We start from the raw sequence: 23,866 nt of genomic DNA on the forward strand, positions 1-23,866 counted from the left end.
CTTTACTGACCATGAACGTCAATGAGCCTTGGGCACCTGTATCTCTGTTGCTACTTCACCAGTTGTCCTTCCTTGCACCATTTTCGTGGGTATCAACCACTGCACACTAGGAACCCCATAAAACCTGCTGTTTTGCAGATTTTCTGATGCAGTCATCACAGTTTGGTCCCTGTCCGAGTCCTTCAGATCCTCACTCTGCACGTTTTTCCTGCTTTCATTTGACTGTTAGCGCTGTCACGAGACAATGTTAGTCACGTCACCTGTCTGCGGTTTTAATACTGTTGCTGATCAGTTCACATCAGACTAAAAACTTTAGGATTCACAATGTGGACAGCCGTAAAGTTCTGTCAACATTTGCCAATGAATAGATGACTGTGTCAAGTAATTTTTGAGCGGAAATGAACATCGGTAAGTACAATCCTCATGGACACGTTAAAATAGCTTTTTCTCAAATGTTAATATACTCTTACTTTTTATTCAGTGAACTTCAGCAGTAAGTGAAAGTAGTCTCTTTACTGTGGCAAGTGCAGCTCCCTCCAAAGTTAGTACTCTGTAACCCCTCTGAGGCAGATATCAAAACTTGCAATTTTTTGTATCCACCTAGAAATCTTTCTTTTCGTTCACTCTTCTTGCAGATTCTTTCATGTTCTGAGGTCTATTCAGGCTGATGTTCAGGTGAAGGGACTGTTAGGGGCTCTCCAAAAGCTCCTACCTGTTTTTTTAAGTAGTTCAAAGTCCCTATATGGTTGTTAATTAAACAGTTAAAAATCATCTCTTTGTATCAAAGCTACATATTTAGCATTTTTTCCATGAAAATAATCTTATCCTACCTTAAAATAATTGAGACGTAATTGTACACCATTGCTTCCTTGCAGCTAGAAGATCCACGGTCCACGTTCCGGCTGTCCCGGGATCTTTCTGAACGGAGTTTGTATGTTCTCCCTGTGCATGCATGGGTTTTTATCCGGGTACTCCAAGTTCCTTCCACAGTTCAAAAACATGCTGAGGTTAATTGGTAACTCTATAAATTGTCTGTAGGTGTGTGTAGCCCTGTGATAGTGTGGTGACCTGTCCAGGGTGTCCCCTGCCTTCACTCTAAGTCAGCTGGAATGGACTCCAGCCCCCCTACGACCCTAATGAGGATTAAACAGTGTCTAGATAATGGATGCTTGGATTCTTTCTCTAGAATGTCCAGATCTATGAAGCCCCTGCCTTCTACCTGTCCCCATTGGTGCTGCTGAAGCCCACCAGCTCACCTACAGCTCTGCTCAAACACTGAAAACTTCTCTACACTACACCGCAGCAAGCTGTAATGTTAGCGTGGTTCAGCCATACATGTCTGAACCAGAAACCCATTGTGAGTAAGAAATTCCCACCCTGCAAGCTGACAGGCTTCACGCACATAAGGAGAAACTTCATAGATTTCCTCTCTCTGATCTCAAACACACTCTGCAAGACTAGAAAGTAATGGCACACACTCACACACTTTAGGATATTATTAAGTTTATCATGCCAAAGGGATCAATCAGGGAGCAGAGCACCGCCTCACGTGATCTCATGGGGAAGCAGATGGTAACAAATAGGAGACTGTGGTGCAACAGCTTGCTTTAACGCTAATAATATGTTGCAGTCAGAAAAAAACAAGCAGAAGGCTAAACAAGTCTGGATGTGAAAATGGTTGGGAAGAAGCAGTCATCATGGGTTGCTTATTCTTCAGCAAGGAATTGGTTTTAAGATCTGTATGTAACATTAGCTAGAATGTTCAGTGTTGCTTGACAACAGTGTCCACAGTGGACACAACAGAATAGAATAATGTTTGGACACCACAAAAAATTAATTCAATTTGCGTCAATCTTTTTAAGGTATAACAATTTGTAATGACATTATGTTCAACAAACAACTTAAATTAAGTTGGAGGAATTACCTTCTCCTTTACTGTTAAAGATATTGCAAAGTTACCACCTACTTAATGAGTTTTTTGAGTTGATTACTCATAAAAATTATATTTTTCCAGCTATTATTTTCATGTTATTTAAAACATATTTTTAAACGTTATTTACTTCATTACCATATTTATGAAATTTTTACTCAAAATAATGTTTGAATTCAACCAAAAACATTACAGTTAGCACCATTCTTTTTGACAACTTCTAATAACATTATGTTCAACCAACAAACAACATTGCATTTGAGAAATTAGCATTTCCTTCCTAATCAAATGTATTTTTAATTAATAACATTCTGAAAAAGAAATCTGAAAAACAGACAAGGGGACTTGAAATCCTAAGTCAAAGTGAGAAAACAAATTGTCATCAAGTCAGATTAATTAAATTACTTCAACCTGAATTTAGTTTTAAATCAAGTAATGCAGAAATTTGAGTTCAAATTACACACAACATTAAGTTGACGGAATTACCAACATTTCTACAATACCGTTCAAAAGTTGGGGTCACCCAGGCAATTTCAAAACTCATACTTTTATTCATGTGCTAACATAATTGCACAAGGGTTTTCCAATCATCAATTAGCATTTCAACACCATTAACTAACACAATGTAGCATTAGAACACAGGAGTGATGGTTGCTGGAAATGTTCCTCTGTACCCCTATGGAGATATTCCATTAAAAATCAGCCATTTTCAGCTAGAATAGTCATTTTTCACATTAACAATGTCTATACTGTATTTCTGATTCATTTAATGTTATCTTCATTGAAAAAAAGTTCTTCTTTCAAAAATAAGAACATTTCTAAGTGAATCCAAACTTTTCCATTGTAGTGTATGTCAACCCAACCCATCAAAAATGCTTGATTTGTTTTTTATTGATTGATTTTTTGTTACAACCATACATTTAAATAAATGATGAAAATAGGTACCTTGAATTAATTTTGACAGTGTACTTAACCTTATTCCATACAAGAGCAATTATACATGCAGCCCGCAATAGCTTACTTTAAATAAATACAGTTATATGATGTGAATGCTTAAAGCCCGAAAGAGCCAAACTGCATTTGAAACAAATATGTACATCTCCAGAATACAGCATGGAGCATTTACCAATAAATCATAATAAATAGAACACAGTTTCATATTTAGTTCGACTTTTCCGTCTTCCTCCCACTCCTGTGCTCAGACTTTGTGGACGGTCCCTAACTGTCCCCGTGAGACGTTCAAGGAGCCGCTTTCACTCACTCACTCTGAAGTATCTGCTGAGGAGGGGAAAGTTCGTGAAGATGCGTAGAAGCTGAGAGCCTGCGAGAAGCCGGACTTCGGTCGTGTCCAGCGGTGTGCAGCTGTTCGGTCCAGCTGGATGGCAGACATGAGGAGCAGCGGTGAGCTTTGTGTGGGAGCGGAGGGCTGTTGCCGTGGAATCTCCGGGGCTGTGGGTGTTTGCGTGGCAGCTGTGTGCTCTGGGAGAGTCTGTTCATGCTCCAGAGAGGACGAGCAGCCACACGGAAGTTTTAGACTGTTCGAAAGTACTTAAAAACAAAAGTAATCCATCAGGGAGCACTGTTGTAAAGATATATGGGATGTGTTGTCATTTTTTATTTTTTTTGCGATGTGGGGAAGAATAAATAAACGCACCACATGAGCTTCACAGCTGTCACTGCTGCAGAAACCTTAACGAGCTGATCTGGTTGTAAAACTTCTACATGTGTGCCTCTCTTTTTAATTTCAGGTCAAAACAGCACTTCAGAAATGATTAACCTGGAAGCAAAGGAGGATTTTCACCCTTCACTGTGAAGCCAAATACACTAGGCTGCATTTCTTCTTTTCTGTTTTCATTCATTGGAGTTTATCCCACCATGAGCACACTCCAGCAGCTGGGGACCATGTCTTTTTTAACGAAAAAGAAGAAGTTCAAGTTTCAAGTGCATTTTACATTGGAGGAGCTGACAGCAGTGCCTTTTGTCAACGGAGTGCTTTTCTGCAAGATCCGGCTCATTGATGGTGGGGACTTTGCCATCTTATCATCCAGGTATTTAGAACAATTTCCTCATTGTAACCCACTGAAACCTCTGCTGCATTATTTTATATTTTATATTGACACTAACTTTGGCTCCATTCATGTTAAATGCCATCCCTTTCCGTTTCAACATCTGACACGCTGCAGCTTTTCCATGGTGGAGTGTATAATTCAGCTGTGTTTGTTGTCAGTTTTCCACCTCAGATGAGGGAGACGGTCTGCTGGATGGTGACAGCAGCATGATTGGCACATCTTGCCGTTTAACCTTTAGCACACCATGTGTTACTTCACCCTGGTGTCTCCTGGGAACATTGCCTTCGTGCTGTTTCTCCAGCTCCACCCTGATGTACATTCACACTGGGATTTAGCCAGCATTAACACACCCTTTGTACAGGGTAGTTGGCTGGTTTGCTGAAGGGCTCCTGGGCACAGCTGTCTAGAGAGTCTGGAGCTAAAATAATTTACTCTGCTGCTAGGAGTCTAACTTCTCTCAGAGACGGTTCACTAAAACTACACCTTTGGCACAAAGTATTTCCTGTGGGAGCTGTTCACAGTGAGGTCTGTGGATTGTTGAAGGATTGGGCAACCGCAATGCATTTCTATCAATTAGTATTTTTATTTTGCCTAAATCATAACATTTTGCAATGTTCGTCATCTGTTGTCTCTTAGCCAGTGTTGTCACTCAAACAGAATATAATGCTACAACTACTATTACTAATAATAATAACAACAAGAAAAGCACTCAGAGAGGACAGAACTCCACCAAGGCTGCTCAGTCGTATGATTTCTGCAAAATGAAATTTAAAAAAAATTTGTGGTCCGCAGCGGTAGATTTGTAGTAGGATCGCAATCATGTGATCGTCAGCAGGCAGCCGATGTAGTGCTCACTTGTTGTCATGGTTACAGTGACGCCATGCCGCTACCTCGCAATGATACAGAAATCTTTAACAAATCCGTGGATCCAGACTATAAGCTGCATCACTGCCAAACTCTAATCACTTGGCTGCGTTCCTTGGCAGAGTAATAATTTATTGTCTTTGTTCAGTGGGTGTAGGCTATTCAAACAGATAGAAATAGTACTTTATAGCTAATACACATCACCATTTGGTTGTTTATCGTAGATCATGTCGTCATTGCATTATTGAGCAACGTTATCCCGTATTGCAGATTTTTCTTCACATCATGTTGTCCTATTTTGAACATACGCTGTTTCTCTCTGCTTGCAGTCTTTATGCTAAGCGAGCCGCATCACAGCACGCCTTCAGCTCTGCTCTCTGCACAGCAATGATACGTCCAAAATCTATTCTCATATTATAGTGAAATGAATGGAAAAACCCTGGGACTGCCTGAGCACTTATAGAAAGCTGAGTTATTTGTGGTATATTAGCAAAAACCTGAAAAACACTGGTACAGTCCTTTAATAGGAATAATTATTCATAACAGAGTGGAGAAGGAGAGGAAATAAACAGCTGACAGACTGAACAAACTCTTCACCTCTGTCACCTTTAGCCTTTAACCTGCACACAGGAGCAGTCAGGAGGCTCCCGCATGAGGATCAGCAGTTCAGACAGAGAACAGAGTGAGGCCGATCAAAACCCTGAAAAGTATTCACCGAAATCTGAAAGTCAAGTGCACCGTAAACTAACAGTCTTCTTAGTCAGCATATTTACCTGCATGCAAATAAGTCAGCTACAGTGAGTGCAGGTGTTATTGGCTGATGGTTACCTAACCTCCCTATGAAGTGCTTCAGTTAATGCCTGGACAGACGTACAGGGAGTTGTGTAAGTTCAGTTATTCATCATTAGTAGTGCAGCTTTAATAATGCCACAGTAATGTTCCAAGTGAGGTACAGGAACCATCAGGAAATAAAGGAAAGAGGTAGCAGCACAAAGCGAAATGGAAAAGTAAATTTATATATATTTCTTTAAAGAGAAAAGTTTGGTCTCAAAGTTACTTGAATGACAAAGGTAATAATAAACAAGATTTTCCTGGAAAATCTGTGGCCTGCCGTAGTTCTCAGTTCTTTTGAAAACATGGACAGACTCAAATTGTATTTGGTACATTTAGCTCTGTCTTGCACTGGACTGCACAATCCTGCAGTTTTTCTTATGTTTCATTTCTCTATGCTATTTTATATTGTACTTTATTTTACACCTTTTATATTGACTCGTGTCTTTTATATCATGTCGTAATGCCTTTATGTCTTATGTAAAGCATTTGGTGCTGCCTTGCTGTTGAAAGGTGCTGTACAAATAATCTTGCCTTGCCTGCAGGAAGTGTGCAGAGACAGCACAAGCTAAACAATCCAAGAGAGATTTGCTCACAAACAGCCCGTCCTTTCTTCTGCGTGCTTTGGCTCAAAGTTAAATGTTATCTGTTTGCACTGGGGCTGATAGAGTCATGATATGTCCATCTTCTGCCAACAGCAAAATCAGATTTAACAGTGAGGGCAGGAACACATTCCTCTCCCATACATAATGCAATAGAACGCAGGCGTCGCCCACAACATCAGGCGTTGTTGCACAATGAACAAACAACTGAAGAGAGATTTAACAAAGATCTCCAGCTCCACAGCACAACAAGTGACTGATATTATCAGCAGGATCCTTCACAGTGTAGCGCACCTTCAGGTATTTGACAGGAGCCTACAAGGTTTTTAAGTCATGGCTTTTTTTTTCATAGATTCAGTATTTCTACAAGCATTTAAGGCACAAAGTCTCAAAAGAAATAAAACACGCTTGCTGCTAAGACACTTTCAGGTTCACTGATTCTGACCCAGATTAAGTGAACTGCCTACATTACCAGCATAAAAGTGAACGGCACTTATCTTTTATTTCCATGTTGATTCATATCCTGCATCTGAGTAGCTATTCAGCCATTGAATTAGACCACACACAGCTTCATGTTGGAGATACTGAATGTATCCTCAAGGCTGTTGGCTAAAATCCAGCATGAAGTGTTCAGAGCTCAGAATGGAACTGAAAGTACTGTCCAATGCATAAGTCCACCTACTAGCACTTCTCTAAAGCTCACAGATAGAACACATAATGTAGCTACTTATTTGTTATTTTGCATCTCATTTGTTTACTCCATTCAAAGACACAACTGTCAATCATAGGAATTATGTTTTTATGAGGAGTTATGTTCTGCATTTATGTCTTGGCCAGAGCAGTTCTAAAGCTTGTGATCAGGTTGTCGCTCAAATAGCCAAGACCTTTGGACAGATGATTTAACTAAACTAATTGCCTGTTGGCTATAGCTCCATATTTTTCACACAAAGTGACCAAGCATATTTCCCAAAATGTCTACCCATTCCTTTAAATTGTCAAACATAACATCGGGTTGAAGCTATTTTAGGACATTCATGTTTATGGCATGTCTCTGAAGTTGATTAATGTAGTGTAGAATAAATACACAGCATCTTTTCTTGTGTTCTAGTAGTTGCTAATGATTTGGAGGCTATGTCTAGCAAACGGATTAGAATTAAACTGAAGTGTAGGGAGGTTTTTGGATTGTGTTTGCTTTTGTATAGGTGTTGGCAGTGTCTTTCCCTCTACCAGTTTACAGTTAGGTTTTACATTAGCGGCAGACTGTGGCTGTGACCACCCTGAGCCCCCCTCAACTCTGCTTCTGCTATTGGCCATATTGGCCAGTGTCCATGTTTGACAGTTGAAGTCACACACTGAGGAACCATCCTTTGGCCTGCTGACTACCAAAATCCTGCATGATGAAACAAAGATTTCAAATTTTGATTCATCAGTCCATAATACCTTCTTCCAGTCTTCAGGAGTCCATTGGCAGTGTTTCATTGCCCTGGAAAGCCTCTTTTTCTTATTCTGACATCTAAGCAATGGCTTTCTTGCTCTAATTCCACCTGTCAAACCTGCAACTCCAAGTCTTCTCTTCACAGTTGAAACTGAGACTTCTTACTACAATCACTATTAAGCTATGCTTGAAGCTGTTGTTCTGTGAGCCGCCTATCACCAAGCTGTTGACTCTCAGAAACTTGTCTTCTGATTCTGTTGTGGCTTTGAGTCTTCCAGACCTCTTCCTATCAGAATCTTCCCCAGTTTCTGAGTGTCTTTTGATGGTGAAAAAACTGTACTCTCTGACACTTTGACTTTCTTGGCAATTTCTCTGTAGGAAAGACCTACATTTTTAAGTGATATGATGGTCTGTCTGTCTTCTACTGTTAATTGCCTTTTCCTCACCATTTTTATAGTAACACGCTACTTTCTGCAATACAATACTGTTCAAAAATTGCTCTGGAGGGTATGGTACCATGGGGTGTTCCAACACTACTTTTATGCAGACAGAGGGGGTTGTAAGTAATCAAGAAAAGCTGGGACACTTGTAGGATTTGGTAGCACCAACTTTCCAGGTTTGATCTACCTCCATTGCTGCATAACAGCTTAAAGTTGTTAACCCATTTAGTGCTCCCTGAAAAAGACCTTTTTGTATAATTCTGAAATGTACATTATTTTTCAGTTTTGGGTAACCTTAACTTTTTTAACCTCATGCAGTTCACCACTTACCTTTGCAGCATTTCAAGCTATTCATGAGACTTGAACTACTTGAATTTCAATTAAAAAACTGGAAAATCTGTAACGTTCTAAAACTTTTGACCGTTAGTGTATCTTACGTGAACATTAAGAGGCAGGCATTTGTTATAGTCAAAATGTTGGATTCGATGAGTAACTCCAACAAGGACCAAATCGTTATGTCCAGGCATTTGGGTTGGAGCACCTTCAAAACCACAGGGCTTCCACCGCGATGAGTACCTACTAACAGTGGACTAAAGGGGAGCATACAACGAACTATTGACAGGGTGCTGAGGGATGTCCTGGAATGAGTCTCATCCACTGCGTTCCACCCCACAACCTGCAGAACTCAAATGATCTGCCATTAACATCTTGGAACCTGATACCAGAGCCTGGTTCTCTGACCGCTACCATCCACTCCCACAATATGTGTGTTCCACTTCTGCAATGGAATTCCACTGATTTTGTGTCTTCTTCTGTCCTGCAGGGAAAACACTTTAGAACTGAGCACATTTGTTACATTTCTCAAGCCTTGTTTAATATCTCCAGGAAGACTTGATTTATCTTTAAAGGAGAGCTTAGTGTGGCTGTGGAGGAAAGAGTAGGTGTCATTTGTTGCAACGTTGGCAAGGTTGTTGCAAGTTAAATTCTTCCATGCTTATTAGTGCATGTTATGAGCATGTCCTCTTTTAAAATGAAATTGCAGAGTGCAAAGTTTAATGGGAGGCGCACTTAATAGGCAAGAAGTGGTTGAAATATGCTAGAATTTCCTTTTAATACTGTGTCTGTGAACATGATAAGCTGGAAGGAGGATGAGGTGCAGCCTTGTTAGAGTATATTTTGTTCCTTATGCTTGAATTAATGTCAAGAATGTGGATACATTGCTGTCAGTATCCAAGGAGTGACTGACTCACAGCAGCAACATAGAGACACTTGAGGCTTGCATACTGTTTAACACATGCATGTATTGAACCGCTGCAACTGTAAACCAAACCAGAGGATTTGGTTTTGGTATAAGAAGTAAAGAAGAATAAGTTTGCAAAAGTTGCTGCATTTACAAAGAGGTTTGGTCAGATGAAAGTGCCCGTTTTCCACAGCAGGAACTTTTCCAAGAAATCTTTCAGGAACTTTACCAATATTTCCACAGGAGGATCAAAGATCTAAATATAGTTCAAGGGCAAAAGTTCCTGTCACGCCAGAAGACCCCAATGTAGGGGCATGTTCCTTTAGATTGGCCAGGAAATATTGAATCAGAATCTGTAGTACTGATTGTCACAGATTAGTAAAAGACGAGCCTCAGACTGCTGTGATGTGTGAACAACTCCGATCACATACTAAAAAGGGTTCAATACCAGGCGTAGAGATGGAATTTTCCTGTAATGTGTATTGACCAGTATGACCCAGAGGTTTTAAGTTTCCATTTCACACTTGATAGTTGTTAATTGGACAGATATTGAATCCAAACCCAGTCATGGTGTAAAAATAAAATCATGTTTGTATGTAAGATGTAAACCAGTATATCTCTTTCTTGGTTGGAGGATAGCATTAGCTTAATTGGCTAGTTAATTTCTTGCTGCTACTGATTAAAGCAGAAGAAACAAATCAGTCACCAGGTTGTCCTTGTTAACATCCATTCCAACAGCCTTTTATTTCCACTAATCGTTTATAGCATGTAATATGTTCATATGTGTTGTACACTACAGTCTCTAAAAATAAATAAAGCAGTAGCTATATATAATCATAATGAAGACGAACACCTGGAATCCTACAAAAGCTAACTTGACTAGTTGGGATGTATTTGGACGCTCTTTTAATGTTCTTAAGGAAAGTTTAACTGTACAGTTCTGTGCTGAAGACCAAGCAAGGATTTCCACTCTCAATCCCAAGTTTCACCTTTAACCTGCCAACTACAGCCAGCTGTTTTATAGCAACCTGTACACATCATAAAGAACACACCCAAACACACAATTTGCACAGACATGTTTACACTAGTTGTCATGTTGTCTGAATTCATGTAGGTGTGTTCCATCTAGCTCCCTCATCAAAAATGATAATCAAAATGATATTTTGATCAGCATAGTGATGCAGCTGTGTTTTAGATTTTGTGCTAATTAAAACTTAAGATAATGAACATAGAAAACACTATACTTGCTTTGCAGTAGCTTTCTTATTGTAAGTGTGATAGCATTTAGCTCCAAGCACTGTTGTGGCAAAGTCACAATTATCAAAAGCATCATCTTTGAATCACTAAAATCTTTACATGCTGGATAATGTAATTTGATTGTGTTAATGAGTGAGAGTGTGCGTTCATTTGCAACTTAGCCTCAGATTCTTACACCAGAGAACATTGACAGTTAGTAACGGATGGAAGGAAAGAGTTTGTCAAGCGGGTGTTTTTAACCTAAACACATTTGTAGCAGCACTTAAGTGTTCATGGAAAACACTCTGATGTAACTCAACACAAGTGGACCGTTCCTGTTTCATGTAAGCAAGAAAGTGCAGATGCTGTGCAGTACTAAGGCATGAAGACATCCACCTGTTTTATGAGCATTAAAAATACCTGAGTGAAAAAAATAGAAATAAAAACATCCTGCAAATAGGTTTTGTTACTTAGCTAAGATTGAAACATTAGTGTATAAATTACAACGAAGTACAGCAGTGCAGTGCAATGTGATGGAGTTTGTGAATAAATAATTTACATGTGACCGTAAACCTCCTCACATTAAAACGTGAACGAAACAGTCTTGTCATTTTCCATCTACTGCAGTTAACATGCATGTCCTGGTCACTAAGTGAGACTGTAGCTCATGTCAACGATCCCTAAGAGACCAACCAGCCATATAAAGCACAACTTCATTTGAGGAGAAAGCGCTGCTTGTATTTACCTGCCGTACAATGGTGTGTTTGTGAAGGCAGGCAGGTTGGGCTGTAAGAAAAGAAGCGGCAGAACCTGTTTGACCATTTTTTGCCTCTGTCAGGAAGCCAGCAGCCCCCAGGCTTGTTGTTTTAAGAGCTGTAAACTTCAGGTCACCCTCCAGATAAGTGAAGTGGGAAAAATTCCTCTGATAAAGTTAATGCGGGAAAAGAATGCCTGCCTATACTGATTCAAGCACTTATTCCTGATTGCTTTAAAACAAATAGCAAAGCAAAGCTTATGTAACACAATATGATTATATTGCACTTTATTTCAGCAAATTGAAATCTTAAAGTTATTCAGAAGGCGAGTGAGACTTCAAGACATTGAAAAGATAGGAAGAGGATAAGTCGGCAAGGAGTGACATGCTCCAGCAAGCAGCAAATCTGCCTAAAAATGTCTTATTGATGCTTGCAAAGTACTTAACACTCCATAGATCTACAGACATGGACAAAATTGTTGGTACCCTACCGTTAAAGAAAGAAAAACCCACAATGGTCACTGAAATAACTTGAAACTAACAAAAGTAATAATAAATAAATACAGATTTACTGAAATTTAACCAATGAATATCAGACATTGCTTTTGAATTGTGGTTCAACAGAATCATTTTTAAAAGCAAACTAATGAAACAGGCCTGGACAAAAATGATGGTACCCCTAGAAAAATTTGAAAATAATGTGACCATAGGGACAAGGTGTGTCCTCTAATTAGCATCACAGGTGTCTTCAAGCTTGTACTCAGTCAGTCTGCCTATTTCAAGAGTGAAAAGTAGTCACTGTGCTGTTTGGTATCATGGTGTGTACCACACTAAACATATACAACAGAACAATTTAGTCTATGTGTGTATGAATTGTGTCTTAAAAGCCCTCTAAACCATTTTCCTCAGTCAGGTTTTCTGTCATTGCTGGAATCCTATATTAACACAAATGGTTGGAAATGTTTTGGTGGTTTCACCTGAGAGAATTCTGCATTTCTTTTTCTGACTTTGCTTTTCTTACATATTTTCAAGCAGTTTAGTGGCTGCTTGCTTATGTTGCCAACTTTGTTACAGCAAATCAAATCACACTCAGACCAGATTATTTCAACTTAACTGATTTTATCCTTAAGGATTTAAGTTAGATTTCTGATGATCATGGACTTATGAACTGGGAGAAGAAACTAAAACTTTATAGCCAGAGTTAGTTTTTCAATTACCATTGACTCAAGTTACTCTGCCTAATGTGAAAATTATTACTAATTGGATGAAGCACACAGAGAATTAATATCTACTCTACATTTCCTGAACAGAACTTTAAAGACTCTTTTTAGCTCATTGTTTTGGTTTTTCAGCCCACTAACTCTGCTCTTATCAACTTTGTTTCCAGGTGCAGGCAACTGTATTGGTCAAAAAGCCACTCTAGTGTAACTGCTCAGCATTGAATGACACACAGACCAAGATAACAAAAGATAAAGAACTAGAAATTCAGTTATTTGAGGCTGGTAGAGACCACAACAGAGCTCAAAGGATGTGAACATTGGACTTAGATTCCTTACATGTATCAAACATAACTCCAAATGAATAATGTTGCCCTGTGTATCTTCTGGATGTGTAAAAACTGAACAACTTTAAAGGGTATCAGTTTGTTCTGAGGTCCCCAAGAGTACAGCAAAAGTTCTGGCAATTTTAATTTCGTTGCAATGGTACAACATTGACAAGGGTTTGAACAGGTTTGCAGTGTCAGTATTTTTAAGAATTAAATAAATGTGCAGACCTATATACTAGAAAAAAGTATATTTGAAACTTTAGGCTAAGATGAGAGTTTGAATTAGGGTGTGTCAGAGGTATTCGCTGTGTGTTTGTGGCTATACATGAACATGTAACATAGAGAATGTTCAGAGGGTTACCTGGCTGCTGGGCACATTTCCATATTGTTTGCACTGCCTGCATTAGTGTTCCAAAGGACAAGCATACGGGACTGTTTGTTCTCAGCACAGCAGCAGGCTGAGTCTGCACATGTGTGTTGTGTAACTGAAGTGCTGGACGATTCCCATGTTAAGTTTCCTTTTACATAAGCTGTGCAGCAACAGATGCTCTGATAACATCAGAGTTTAGCAGTCAGGTTAGAACGAGCCCAGCTTGCTGAGGCCCTGTGTGTGAGTGATGTGTAGAGGAGCTAGTAAACTACCACTGACAGCTTTAGTGTTAGTTTCCTAAAAACACTGCGTGTTATTCGGTAGGTTTGCAAGAAGAGTCAGTTCCTGTTGGTGGACTGATGTGGCGTCTGCAGAGGAGGTGCAGGTGTGAGCAGCATGTTAGCAGAGCAGCAGCAGCCTTGATGCTCTGTCTCGGTCTGTACAGGAGGCGTTCAGGGGTTTTATTTAGCCGGCAGTCGCTCAACAGATGGCCACTGTAGTTAGATAAAAATAGACCTTTGGGTGTTAGAGGCTAATAGCGCAAGTAGAGTGGGAGCTGCTCATAATTCACAATATCTGATGTCAATACAATGCACTCTATACAAAACAGGGAGCACCTTTGGATCAGTGTGGCCTTCATCTAAAGTAGGCTACTTCATATTCTCTGAAACTGTTTCAGGTTCACTGTCTTCCACAAGGAAAGCTTGGTAGCTGCTGACTGAGGCAGGAATAGTGTTTATAGATAGCGTTACCGTCTCTACAGGTAGAGAAACTGACTTTTTAAAAAATCAAATGAGAAAACTGTCATTTGGATCAAAAATGTACCCAAACACAAAACAAATATAGAAAGTAGCTGATTATATTCAGAAGAAAATTGGAGGTGTACCCAGACTTGGTAACACCTCTCTGTAGACAAAACCTACAAGCGAAAGGTCAGATCTTCCTAGAATTCCAGGTTCTATGAGGTCTCTGCTTTCTGTCCTCTCATGGCAGCTCGAGCACACCAGCATACCTATGACTCTGCTCAAACACTGTAAAACCACTCTACGCTATACAGTGGCAAGTTGTAACATTGGGGTAATTAAGTTGTTCACAATCGAGCTGCAAACCAATTCAGAAGAAGAAAAATTATCTAGAAGTTGGTTCTTCTGCTTCTCTGTACAGTTGATGAATTGCATATTGCAATAATACCAGTTAACCCCATCTCATGCATATGCAGTCATAAATCCCTTACAGCAGGTATGTCCTGGACATTCTCTTCTCTTGCTGTATCACTTCCAGGAGTGATTCCCAGCACTTCCTGGTCATGTTTTCACTGTGGAGCCTGTCTGTCCGGTGCCTGGAATATCAAATTATCACTTCAGTTTGTCGCTTTGGCACTTATCTGAATTTGTTGTAGCTATAACAATTTTAGTTCTAACAGTTATAGCTGCAATTTTGTTATAGTTATATCTATTGCTCTATTTGATTGCAAACTGTGAGCGTAGATGACTGAGAAAGAGAGAGGGAAACATGTCCTTCACCAAACGACATGCAGATAAACACCAAATGTGTTTTCACTCAGTGGAAGTGGAAAACCCCTCAACAGAGTGCTTAGTCTGACACGTCACATATCCCAGGATGAGATCATCTGGGCCATCAGCTGCAGGCCCTGCTGCGCTTGCTTTCTAACAAAAGACAGAAAAGACAGTTGATGCAGTTGTTGATGCAGGTAGCAGATTTTTAATATCATCTCCTATGTTTAGGAAAACGTTCGCACCTATCTGGCCTTTCACATGTGCAGCCTAGAGCAGTTGTGAGATTGTTAAATACTCTCCAGCACAGATTTTTTTTTTTGTCTGTGTTCTGGGCAACAGTTCTCAGCAGGTGTGATAAAATCCATAATTCAGTTTGTCTTTTTGAGCCCATAAATCCTGTCCACTGTAGACTTGTTTAAATTCTCCTGTTAGATTAACTGTCTTATAAACTGTATAAACAAATCTTTTATGACCTTAATTTTATGCTTCTGAAATCAAACAGCCATCACAGTCAATAAGGCATATTTAAAGGGAACCGTGACAAATGGAATCTACCATTCCCTACTCCCCAAAAGGTGACATTTACTACACAAAGCTACAATTTCTCTGGTAAAGCCTGATTTTTAGATTAATCAGAAAGACATGTCTTATTTTTATACATTCCTTAAGTGACAGATGTTACAACCCGGACACTATTTTAGTTTGTTTACTAGAGGCATTAATTTAAATCCTGAACAGATGAGGTGTTAGTTTCTCTCTGCAAAACATAGCAATAACAAACTATCAAATGCTGAAATCATACCAGACAAATGATAAGTTCTGTTTTAAGAAATTTTTAACTGAGCCATGTTGGTTTTTAAAAAAGATGCCTTTTCAAATTGAGACAATATGTTCTTGGTGTTGCTGTCTTGTTTTTTTCAGTTAGTAAGCTAAGTTTCATACATTTGTTTCAGCCAAAAGCATTAAAATATTTGTTTTTAAGAGAGCTGAATGAAACAAAACCATGTGAATTTGATGATAGCATTCAGCTTTAAAGCGCATGCATTCTGCTACATTTAGGGAAATTTAGACCCATAAACAGACTCTTTTAGAAATGCTGCTGACCATGCTTTGATTTGAAAACTCAGAGGTTGCATCTTAGTCTGGATGGGCAAAAACAGAACCTTTGTGAAAATATTATACTCATTCTCCTGTAAAAGGTGCAAACAGGGGCACCAGTGATCAGGGATGAAGGCTCCTGAGTCCACAGGGCTCAGACACAGACTGTCTACCTGGTAAATACCAGGGTTCATAGGGATTTATATACTATTATTTATTACACCTAGATACCTGCAGTTCTACACTAAAGCGTACAACAGTCTGATTCTAGTGTGTCTGTGTGTGCAGGGAGGAGGTGCAGCAGAACTGTGTTCGGTGGAGGAAGAAGTTCTCATTTGTGTGTAAAATGAGTGCTAATCCGATAACTGGAGTGTTGGACCCCTGCATCTGCAGAGTATCTGTACGCAAGGTAAGCTACAATTGCCATCTGACATTTCTGCTAGCCTCTCAGGTGTATGAATGAACTCCATGGATGTTTTAAGAGAGCTGGAAGAAGCACCACCACTCAGCCTTGCTGCCCATTTGTCCCAGTAGACATTGCAGTATCTCAGCAATGGATGAAATCCCATGCAGCCCAAAAACCTTTCTCCCCATGAAGCATCCCCATGAAAGAGTCTGGTTAACTGTTGACAGGACACCTTGAAAAGGACACGTGAATAGCTGTCACTGTTTCTGTTGTATTTTTTCTTTTGAAAAGTCCATGAAGGATTTATAATTTCTAAAATCTCTTTGGCCCCTAGAAAAAGCAGTCTTGCAAAACAAACCCATCCTTCCATTATCTATATACCACTTAATCCTCATTAGAGTCAAGGAGGGGTGGAGTCTATCCCAACTGACTTAGGGTGAAGGCAGGGGACACCCTGGACAGGTCACCAGTCTATCACAGGACTACATATAGAGACAAACAGTCACACTCACATTCACACCTATGGACAGTTCAGGATCACCAATTAACCTCAGCATGTTTTTGGACTGTGGGAGGAAAACCGGAGAAAACCCACACATGCACAGGGAGAACATGGGAGAACATGCAAACTCCGTGCCCCTGAAAGCCAGGACACAAGCTGGGGGTCTTCTAGCTGCAAGGTGACAGTGCTAACCAATCCACTGTGCAGCCCCAAAACAAACCCTCTCAGCTGAATCTACCAGACTCCACCTGCAGGTCAATCATAGAGTGCAGCTCTTTAAAGTGGAGGTCATTTTTATACATCTATCATGAATTTAAAGGTAATGCAGTCTTTCCCTCCACTAAGCAGGAATGATCGCACTGCATGATGAGTGTAATGTCCAGTATATCTGGTTTGTACTGGAGCACCTATTCTAGTCATAAACTCCAGGTTTTATGTTGGTTTTATACAGTGTTTATGGATATGACTGTAGAGACGGTCAGCAGTCTGAGACAGATAGTCAGCAGTATTTAATCTTCATTGTTTGGCCCTTTGTGTCTGCAGGAGCTCAAAGGAGGAAAGGCGTTCTCAAAGGTAAGTTGAATATATAGTTATCTACTTTAAAGCTGTTACAACCAAAACTAAAAACATACCTAAACTAAGTTCCTACTGATCCCGTCCAAGTTAGCTGACCTGTTGGACCTGAGTGGCTCATAAAGTTTAAAGTGCTGTACTTCCTTTATAAAACTCACTTTTACTATGTCAGTGGTGGTAAACTGTGTCTTAAATAGCAGCATGACTGCATCCCTGAGCCTTGTTACAGGGGCATGTGACGGGGCGCAGTCAGAGGGTAATGACTGTGAGAAGTGGTCTGTAATACATCACACTGTGTTTACTACAGTGTGTGTATCTGTAGTGTAAAGGGCAGCTGAACTCTTGTAGCTAAACTCATCAGCTGTTAGACTTACATTAGGGCTCCAGCTGTGACAAATGACTGGAATATTGTTGAGTCACACCCTGATTATAGGGCTGATGTTTCCTGCAGGTTAATTACCACAGCGTGTCCATGCTAAGTGATGTGTGTACAGTGTGTTTATCATGTGGGATTTGGTGTGTCTGTACTGTCTTCATAGACAGATTGTAACACAATGGACATCTCTTTCACTCTTTGTCTCTTTCTTTTATGTGTCTGTGGTTATTTTTTTTTGTCTCTTTGTGGTTGTTTTGTATCTATTCAAGGTTTGGAGTGTCTCCTTGTGGTCATTGTATATCTCTGTAGAGTTGCTTCATAGCTACCTGTGGTCTTGTTGTGTTTCGTTATGTTTTTTGTGTCATTGTGTTTTTTGTGTACTCTCATCTTCTTGGTTGTTTTCTGTCTCCTTGTCATAGTTTTTTCTCTCTCTCTCTCTGGGGTTTTGTTTGTCTTTGGTTGTTTTCTGTCTCTATGGGATCCTTTTATGTTTCTTTATGGGATTTTTTGTGTCTCTTTGTGGCTGTTTTTTGTTGCTTCCTGACTGTTTTGTGGGTAGGATAAAGGAATAGCTTCACCAAGGACAGCTTTTGATGACATTTTCAGATTTAGTGGACACAGATGGGACACATTTCTTAATAGAGTAAACAATGATAATGAATTACACTTACCCACACAAACCAACACCACCACAAGCTGTACACTTCAATGAGGAAGCAGCGCTGAGTGGGCAAAACACTGTGAATGGGGAGGTTAAAAGAGGTTGTTGACCTCTACACAAAGTCACCCTCAACTACTGTCTTTCATTCACTTCCTCACATGCCAGGACTGATTGCTAGTTGTAAACAGAGGGGAAAAAAAAAACTTTAACAAAAAGGATATTACAAATCAAACAGATCCTGCTGATTCTCATCTGTGAAGCTGCAAAATACAAAGTCATGAACAGACCCGGTCTAGATTTCATTCTAAATCTATAGTTAGCTGCATTTACACCTCAGCTGTTGTCACGTGTTTTCTTAAGTGTGTGTGTTTGTCTGTGTGTCTCCAGCTAGGATTTGCTGATCTCAACATTTCTGAGTTCGCTGGTTCAGGCTCCACAGTCCGCTGTTGCATCCTGGAGGGTTATGACACTAAAAACACTCGGCAGGACAACTCCATCCTCAAGGCATAAAAAAATCACACACAGAAACATGTTCACAATGACCTGACCAGCACAGAGGTTTAGTAACATGTTATATTTTTTCTATAGGTGACAATTGGGATGACTCTTCTGTCTGGGGATCCCTGCTTTAAAACGTGAGTTCCTTTTAACTATCTGGAACTGACATGTAAAATCAGAATCAGAAAAGCCTTTAATGCCAAGTGAGTTTGCACACACAAGGAATTTGACACGGTGTATAGAGTTGCAGTACTCAGCAACAACAGATAGTACAAGAATAAATGTACAAATCTAAATCTAAGAAATTCTAAATAAAAATGCTATAAATATAAAAGTATACATATAAGAAGTACTGTGTAAAAGTAAATGTAAACAAAGGACTGTAAAAAAAAGATAAATTTGCTTAACTAATAAATTACAATACAACTTAAATTACAATATTGCACATTGTTGTTAAGGTACTGCACTGTAAAGGTATTGCACATGAGATTGAATATTGTATATGTATTGAATATTGCAGTGGTAGTCAAACAGGAGTCCTCAATGATTTCTCTATTTATTGTTCATGAGGGATATAGCCTGAGGGAAGAATCTCCTCCGGTGCTGGGATGTTGTCATGCTCAGAGGGCAGCAGGTCAAAGAGATGGTGACCTGGGTGGGAGGGGTCTGAGAGAATTTTTCCTGCCCTTTTCTTCATCCTGAAGGAGTACAGGTCCTGAAGGGAGGGCAGGGGGGCACTGATGATTCTCTCAGCCGTTCTGATTGCCCGTTGCAGTCGCCTCACGTCTGATTTGGTGGCAGAACTGAACCAGACAGTTAGAGATGTGCACAGGACAGATTCAATGACAGCTGAGTAGAACTGGATCAGCAGCTCCTGTGGTAGGTTGAATTTCCTCAGCTGGTGGAGGAAGTACAGTCTCTGCTACCTTTTTCACCACAGAGTCTATGTGGGTCTCCCATTTCAGGTCCTGGGAGATGGTTGTGCCCAGGAACCTGAAGGACTCCACAGCAGTCACAGTGCTGTGCAGGATGGTGAGAGGAGGGGGCGCAGAGGGGTTCCTCCTAAAGTCCACGGTCATCTCCAATGTTTTGAGCGTGTTCAGCTCCAGATTGTTGTGACTGCACCAGACAGCCAGCTCCTCCACCTCCTGTCTGTAGGCAGACTCATCACCGTCCTGGATGAGACCAACAACGGTGGTGTCGTCTGCGAACTTCAGGAACTTCACAGATCGGTGTGAGGAGGTGCAGTCATTTGTGTACAGGGAGAATAGCAAGTGGGGAGAGAAGACATCCCTGGGGGGCACTGGTGCTGAAGAATGTGGGTGCTGGATGTGAAGTTGCCCAACATCACAAGCTGCTGTCCGTCTGTCAGGAAGCTGGAGATCCCCTGACAGGTGGGGCGTTGGACAGACAGCTGGGTGAGTTTGGGCAGGAGGAGATCTGGGATGATCGTGTTGAACACCGAGCTGAAGTCCACGAACAGAATCCTTGTGGAGGTCCCTGGTCTGTCAAGGTGTTGCAGCATGTGATGCAGCCCTATGTTGACTGTAACATCCACAGACCTGTTTGCTCTGTTGGCAAACTGCAGGAGTCCAGTAATGTCCTTCAAGTGGGCCAACACTAGTCTCTCAAAGGACTTCATGACCACAGATGTCAGAGCGACAAGTCTGTAGTCATTCAGTCCTGTGATCTTGGGTTTCTTGAGGACTGGGAAGCTCGCACTGCTCCAGTGATCTGTTGAAGATCTGCGTGAAGATAAGTGACAGTTGGTCTACACAGGCTTTCAGGCAGGCAGGTGAGACTCAGTCTGGACCTGCTGCTTTCCTGGTCTTTTGTTTCCTGAAGAGCCGGCAGACGTCTTCTGCACAGTTCTTGTTTGCAGGTTTGAGTAAAAGGTAGGCGGTGCGGGGCTGCAAGAGAAGGGAGAGCCGAGGCTGTAGAAGGTGTTGATGGCTGTGTGGGGAGATGGTCAGTGTGGGTGTAGGGTGTGAAGTCCTTTTCAAACCTGCAGTAGAACTGGTTCAGGTCGTCAGCCAGTTGTTGGCTCCCTACAGAAGAGGTGGGTGAAGGCGTGTAGTTAGTGATGTTCTTCAGGCCTTTCCACACTGATGCAGTGTTGTTGCTGAAAGATGACTCTTCAGCTTCTCCAAGTAGCTCCTCCTAGCTGCTGTGATCTCCTTTGTCAGTGTGTTTCTGACCTGGTTGAGCAACACTTTGTCTCCACGCCTGTAGGCATCTTCTTTGGCCTGACGGAACCGTCTCAGTTTTGCAGTGAACCACGGTTTGTCATTATTAAATATTAAATGAGTCCTGGTGGGAACACTCAAGTCCTCACAGAAGCTGATGTAGGATGTCACAGCACGGTCAGCTCATCCAGGTTGTTATTACCAGCTTCAAAGACACTCCAATCTCTGCAGTCAAAGCAGGCTTCCAGGTCAAGCTCCGCTTCTTTGGTCCATCTCTTCATTGTTTTCACCACAGGCTTCACAGTTTTCAGTTTCTGCCTGTAGACTGGGACGAGATGGACAAGGCAGTGATCGGATAGCCCCACAGCTGCTCTGGGAAAAATAGAAATAATATGGCTGTGTGAACTTTTTTGTAATACATATTATAATATTTAATGTTTTCACCAACAGGCCTCTCAGTACAGCCAAATCTGTCTCCATCCGTGACGAGGACCCCACCTTGCAGCTGGACTGTAAGGGGGAGAGTACTGATGCCACAGTGCAGCCGCTGGGAGGCATCGTGGAGAGAGCTTGTGCCTTCAAACCCCGACAGTCATCAGTACGCAGCTCAGGTACCTTCACAGCACCACTGTCTGCTTTGGTGCTCTCTGACCGACTGGTACTGAAGGGTAGTTCAGTTAGACAGGCTGGATCACAAAAAAACAAGTCCCATTTTGGAGTAAAAGGGTGTTATCCTTTAATGCAAGATGGTTAATTAATGTGTCACCAAAGTAAGCAAGTAGATTAACCTATTACCTATACTACCATTCAAAAGTTTGGGGTCACCCAAACAATTTCATGTTTTCCATGAAAACTCATACTTTTAGTCATGTGCTGTCATAACTGCACAAGAGTTTTTTAATCATCAATTAGCCTTTCAAGACGATTAGCTAACACAGTGTAGCATTAGAACACAGGAGTGATGGTTGCTGGAAATGTTCCTCTGTACCTCTATGTAGATATTCCATTAAAAATCAGCTGTTTCCAGCTAGAATAGTCATTTACCACAATAACAATGTCTCGACTGTATTTCTAATTCATTTAATGCTATCTTCATTGGAAAAAATTGCCTTTCTTTCAAAAATAAAGACATTTCTAAATGACCCCAAACTTTTGAATGGTCGTGTATATATGATCTGAAATTATTCTGAATTTTTCTTATTGTTAGAAAACTCAGTGAAAAGACAAAAACACACCAATGTAATAATTACTGGGAATTCATCTATTCAGTATATGTGAGCACAGAGAGCAGGAGAGAAACAAACAGATGTAAAATGCTTCAGTGCCAAAGAGTTTCTGTATGAATTCCATCTAAACTTTGCACGATTTATAAACTAGCTTCTTACTCTGGGATAATTTCAAATATTCCAATACTTGAAAAACCTTCTTCTTTGGAAACTCATACTTTTAACTGAATGGGATGCTGCTGCTATTATTGTGTAAAAATGTGGTCTGAACTGCAGCTGACCAATGACAGGAGCCAAAAACAGCTGACATCAGGACGCAGCAATTACTGAGTGATGAAGAGAAACATTTGTTACATTAAAAAGAATAATTGTTCGAAAAAAGTCAATGTGCTGCTCCTGCCTGCTGTCACTCATGCGCAAACGTCTTCATTTGAGGCAGCATCAAGACTGTAATAGTCACTGTTTTCTAGACTAATCAGTTAACTGAAAAAGGTTTCAGTTGAGTTGATTTTGAAAAACAGGTTTTTAGTTTCTGCATGAATCCAGGGTAAGAGGGACACTGGGTGTTGCTGCTGAAATTTAATAAATTATCAGTGAATGGTGAATTTGAATATATTTGTTGAAATGAGTGGAGGCAGGAATCTCAAACAGACGTAGCCTCAAAAATAGGATTTTTTAAACTAGCAGAAAACTAATGTTAAGAATTACTGAAAGGTGAACCTACAATGGACAAATAGCTGATAAAAGACAAAGAATAAACTGATGTAGTCAGGTGTGTGTCTGTGTGTGTGTTTGCAGGTCTGCCAGAGGAGGTTGAGAGTGTGTCCAGCCCAGAGGAGGTTTTTCACACTGGTCATTTCCGCAGCTCCAGCTATGCCAGCCAGCACAGCAAGATATCAGGTCAGCTTTTACTTCTTTTAGCTGAGACGAAGGAACAACCTCTTTGACCTCAGAGTGGTGCTATCAACACAGTTTAGATAAATATATTTGACCCAAGCCTTGGAAAGTGACTTTGGGTTGACTAAGTAACTAATTGACGTATTACTAAAGACTAACAAGGGTGATCAGATGTTAGGGGTCATAGAGGACTGCAAAACTCTAACTTAAATTTCAAAACTGCAACTTCTTCACTATGTCAACTAGAAAAGCACTCAGAGAGCTCTGTACTCTGCCAAGGCTGCTCATTCCCCCATATGGCATTGCCAGAAATGCAGCATTTTTTTTTTAATAAATGCAGCATTTGTTTATTAGTTATTGATGATCATAAATCACGACACTATAGAATGTGGTCATTTAATATAGATGTACCCACAAACAAAATGACCTTGCGCTGAGCACAGGTGTGTGTTATGCATGTGTATGTTATGTACGGATACTGAATTGCGTGACCTAAATATGTAGCGGGCAGCGGGGATTGATGGGACTCAGAAACACCCCCACAATTTAATCAATTGTTCCTTGTATCATTTCTGACAGATAAGTATGTATGTATCACTGCCAAAATCT

General features: G+C 40.5%; 1 protein-coding gene across 1 annotated transcript in view; it reads left to right on the forward strand.

Moving 5' to 3' along the window:
• Window positions 1-3,173: 3,173 nt before the first annotated feature.
• The window catches only part of LOC111572906 (early estrogen-induced gene 1 protein), a 30,143-nt gene continuing 9,450 nt past the window's right edge, over window positions 3,174-23,866 (forward strand). Inside the window, exons 1-8 of the mRNA XM_023276792.3 lie at window positions 3,174-3,331; window positions 3,679-3,978; window positions 16,221-16,341; window positions 17,384-17,413; window positions 18,838-18,954; window positions 19,039-19,085; window positions 21,585-21,745; window positions 23,159-23,260. Coding sequence (XP_023132560.2) covers window positions 3,806-3,978; window positions 16,221-16,341; window positions 17,384-17,413; window positions 18,838-18,954; window positions 19,039-19,085; window positions 21,585-21,745; window positions 23,159-23,260 — 751 coding nt within the window. The 5' untranslated portion in view covers window positions 3,174-3,331; window positions 3,679-3,805. The remainder of the gene's footprint in view (window positions 3,332-3,678; window positions 3,979-16,220; window positions 16,342-17,383; window positions 17,414-18,837; window positions 18,955-19,038; window positions 19,086-21,584; window positions 21,746-23,158; window positions 23,261-23,866) is intronic.

Source organism: Amphiprion ocellaris, chromosome 17 (assembly GCF_022539595.1).
Source record: "Amphiprion ocellaris isolate individual 3 ecotype Okinawa chromosome 17, ASM2253959v1, whole genome shotgun sequence".
In the NCBI taxonomy this organism is placed as follows: Eukaryota; Metazoa; Chordata; class Actinopteri; family Pomacentridae; genus Amphiprion; species Amphiprion ocellaris.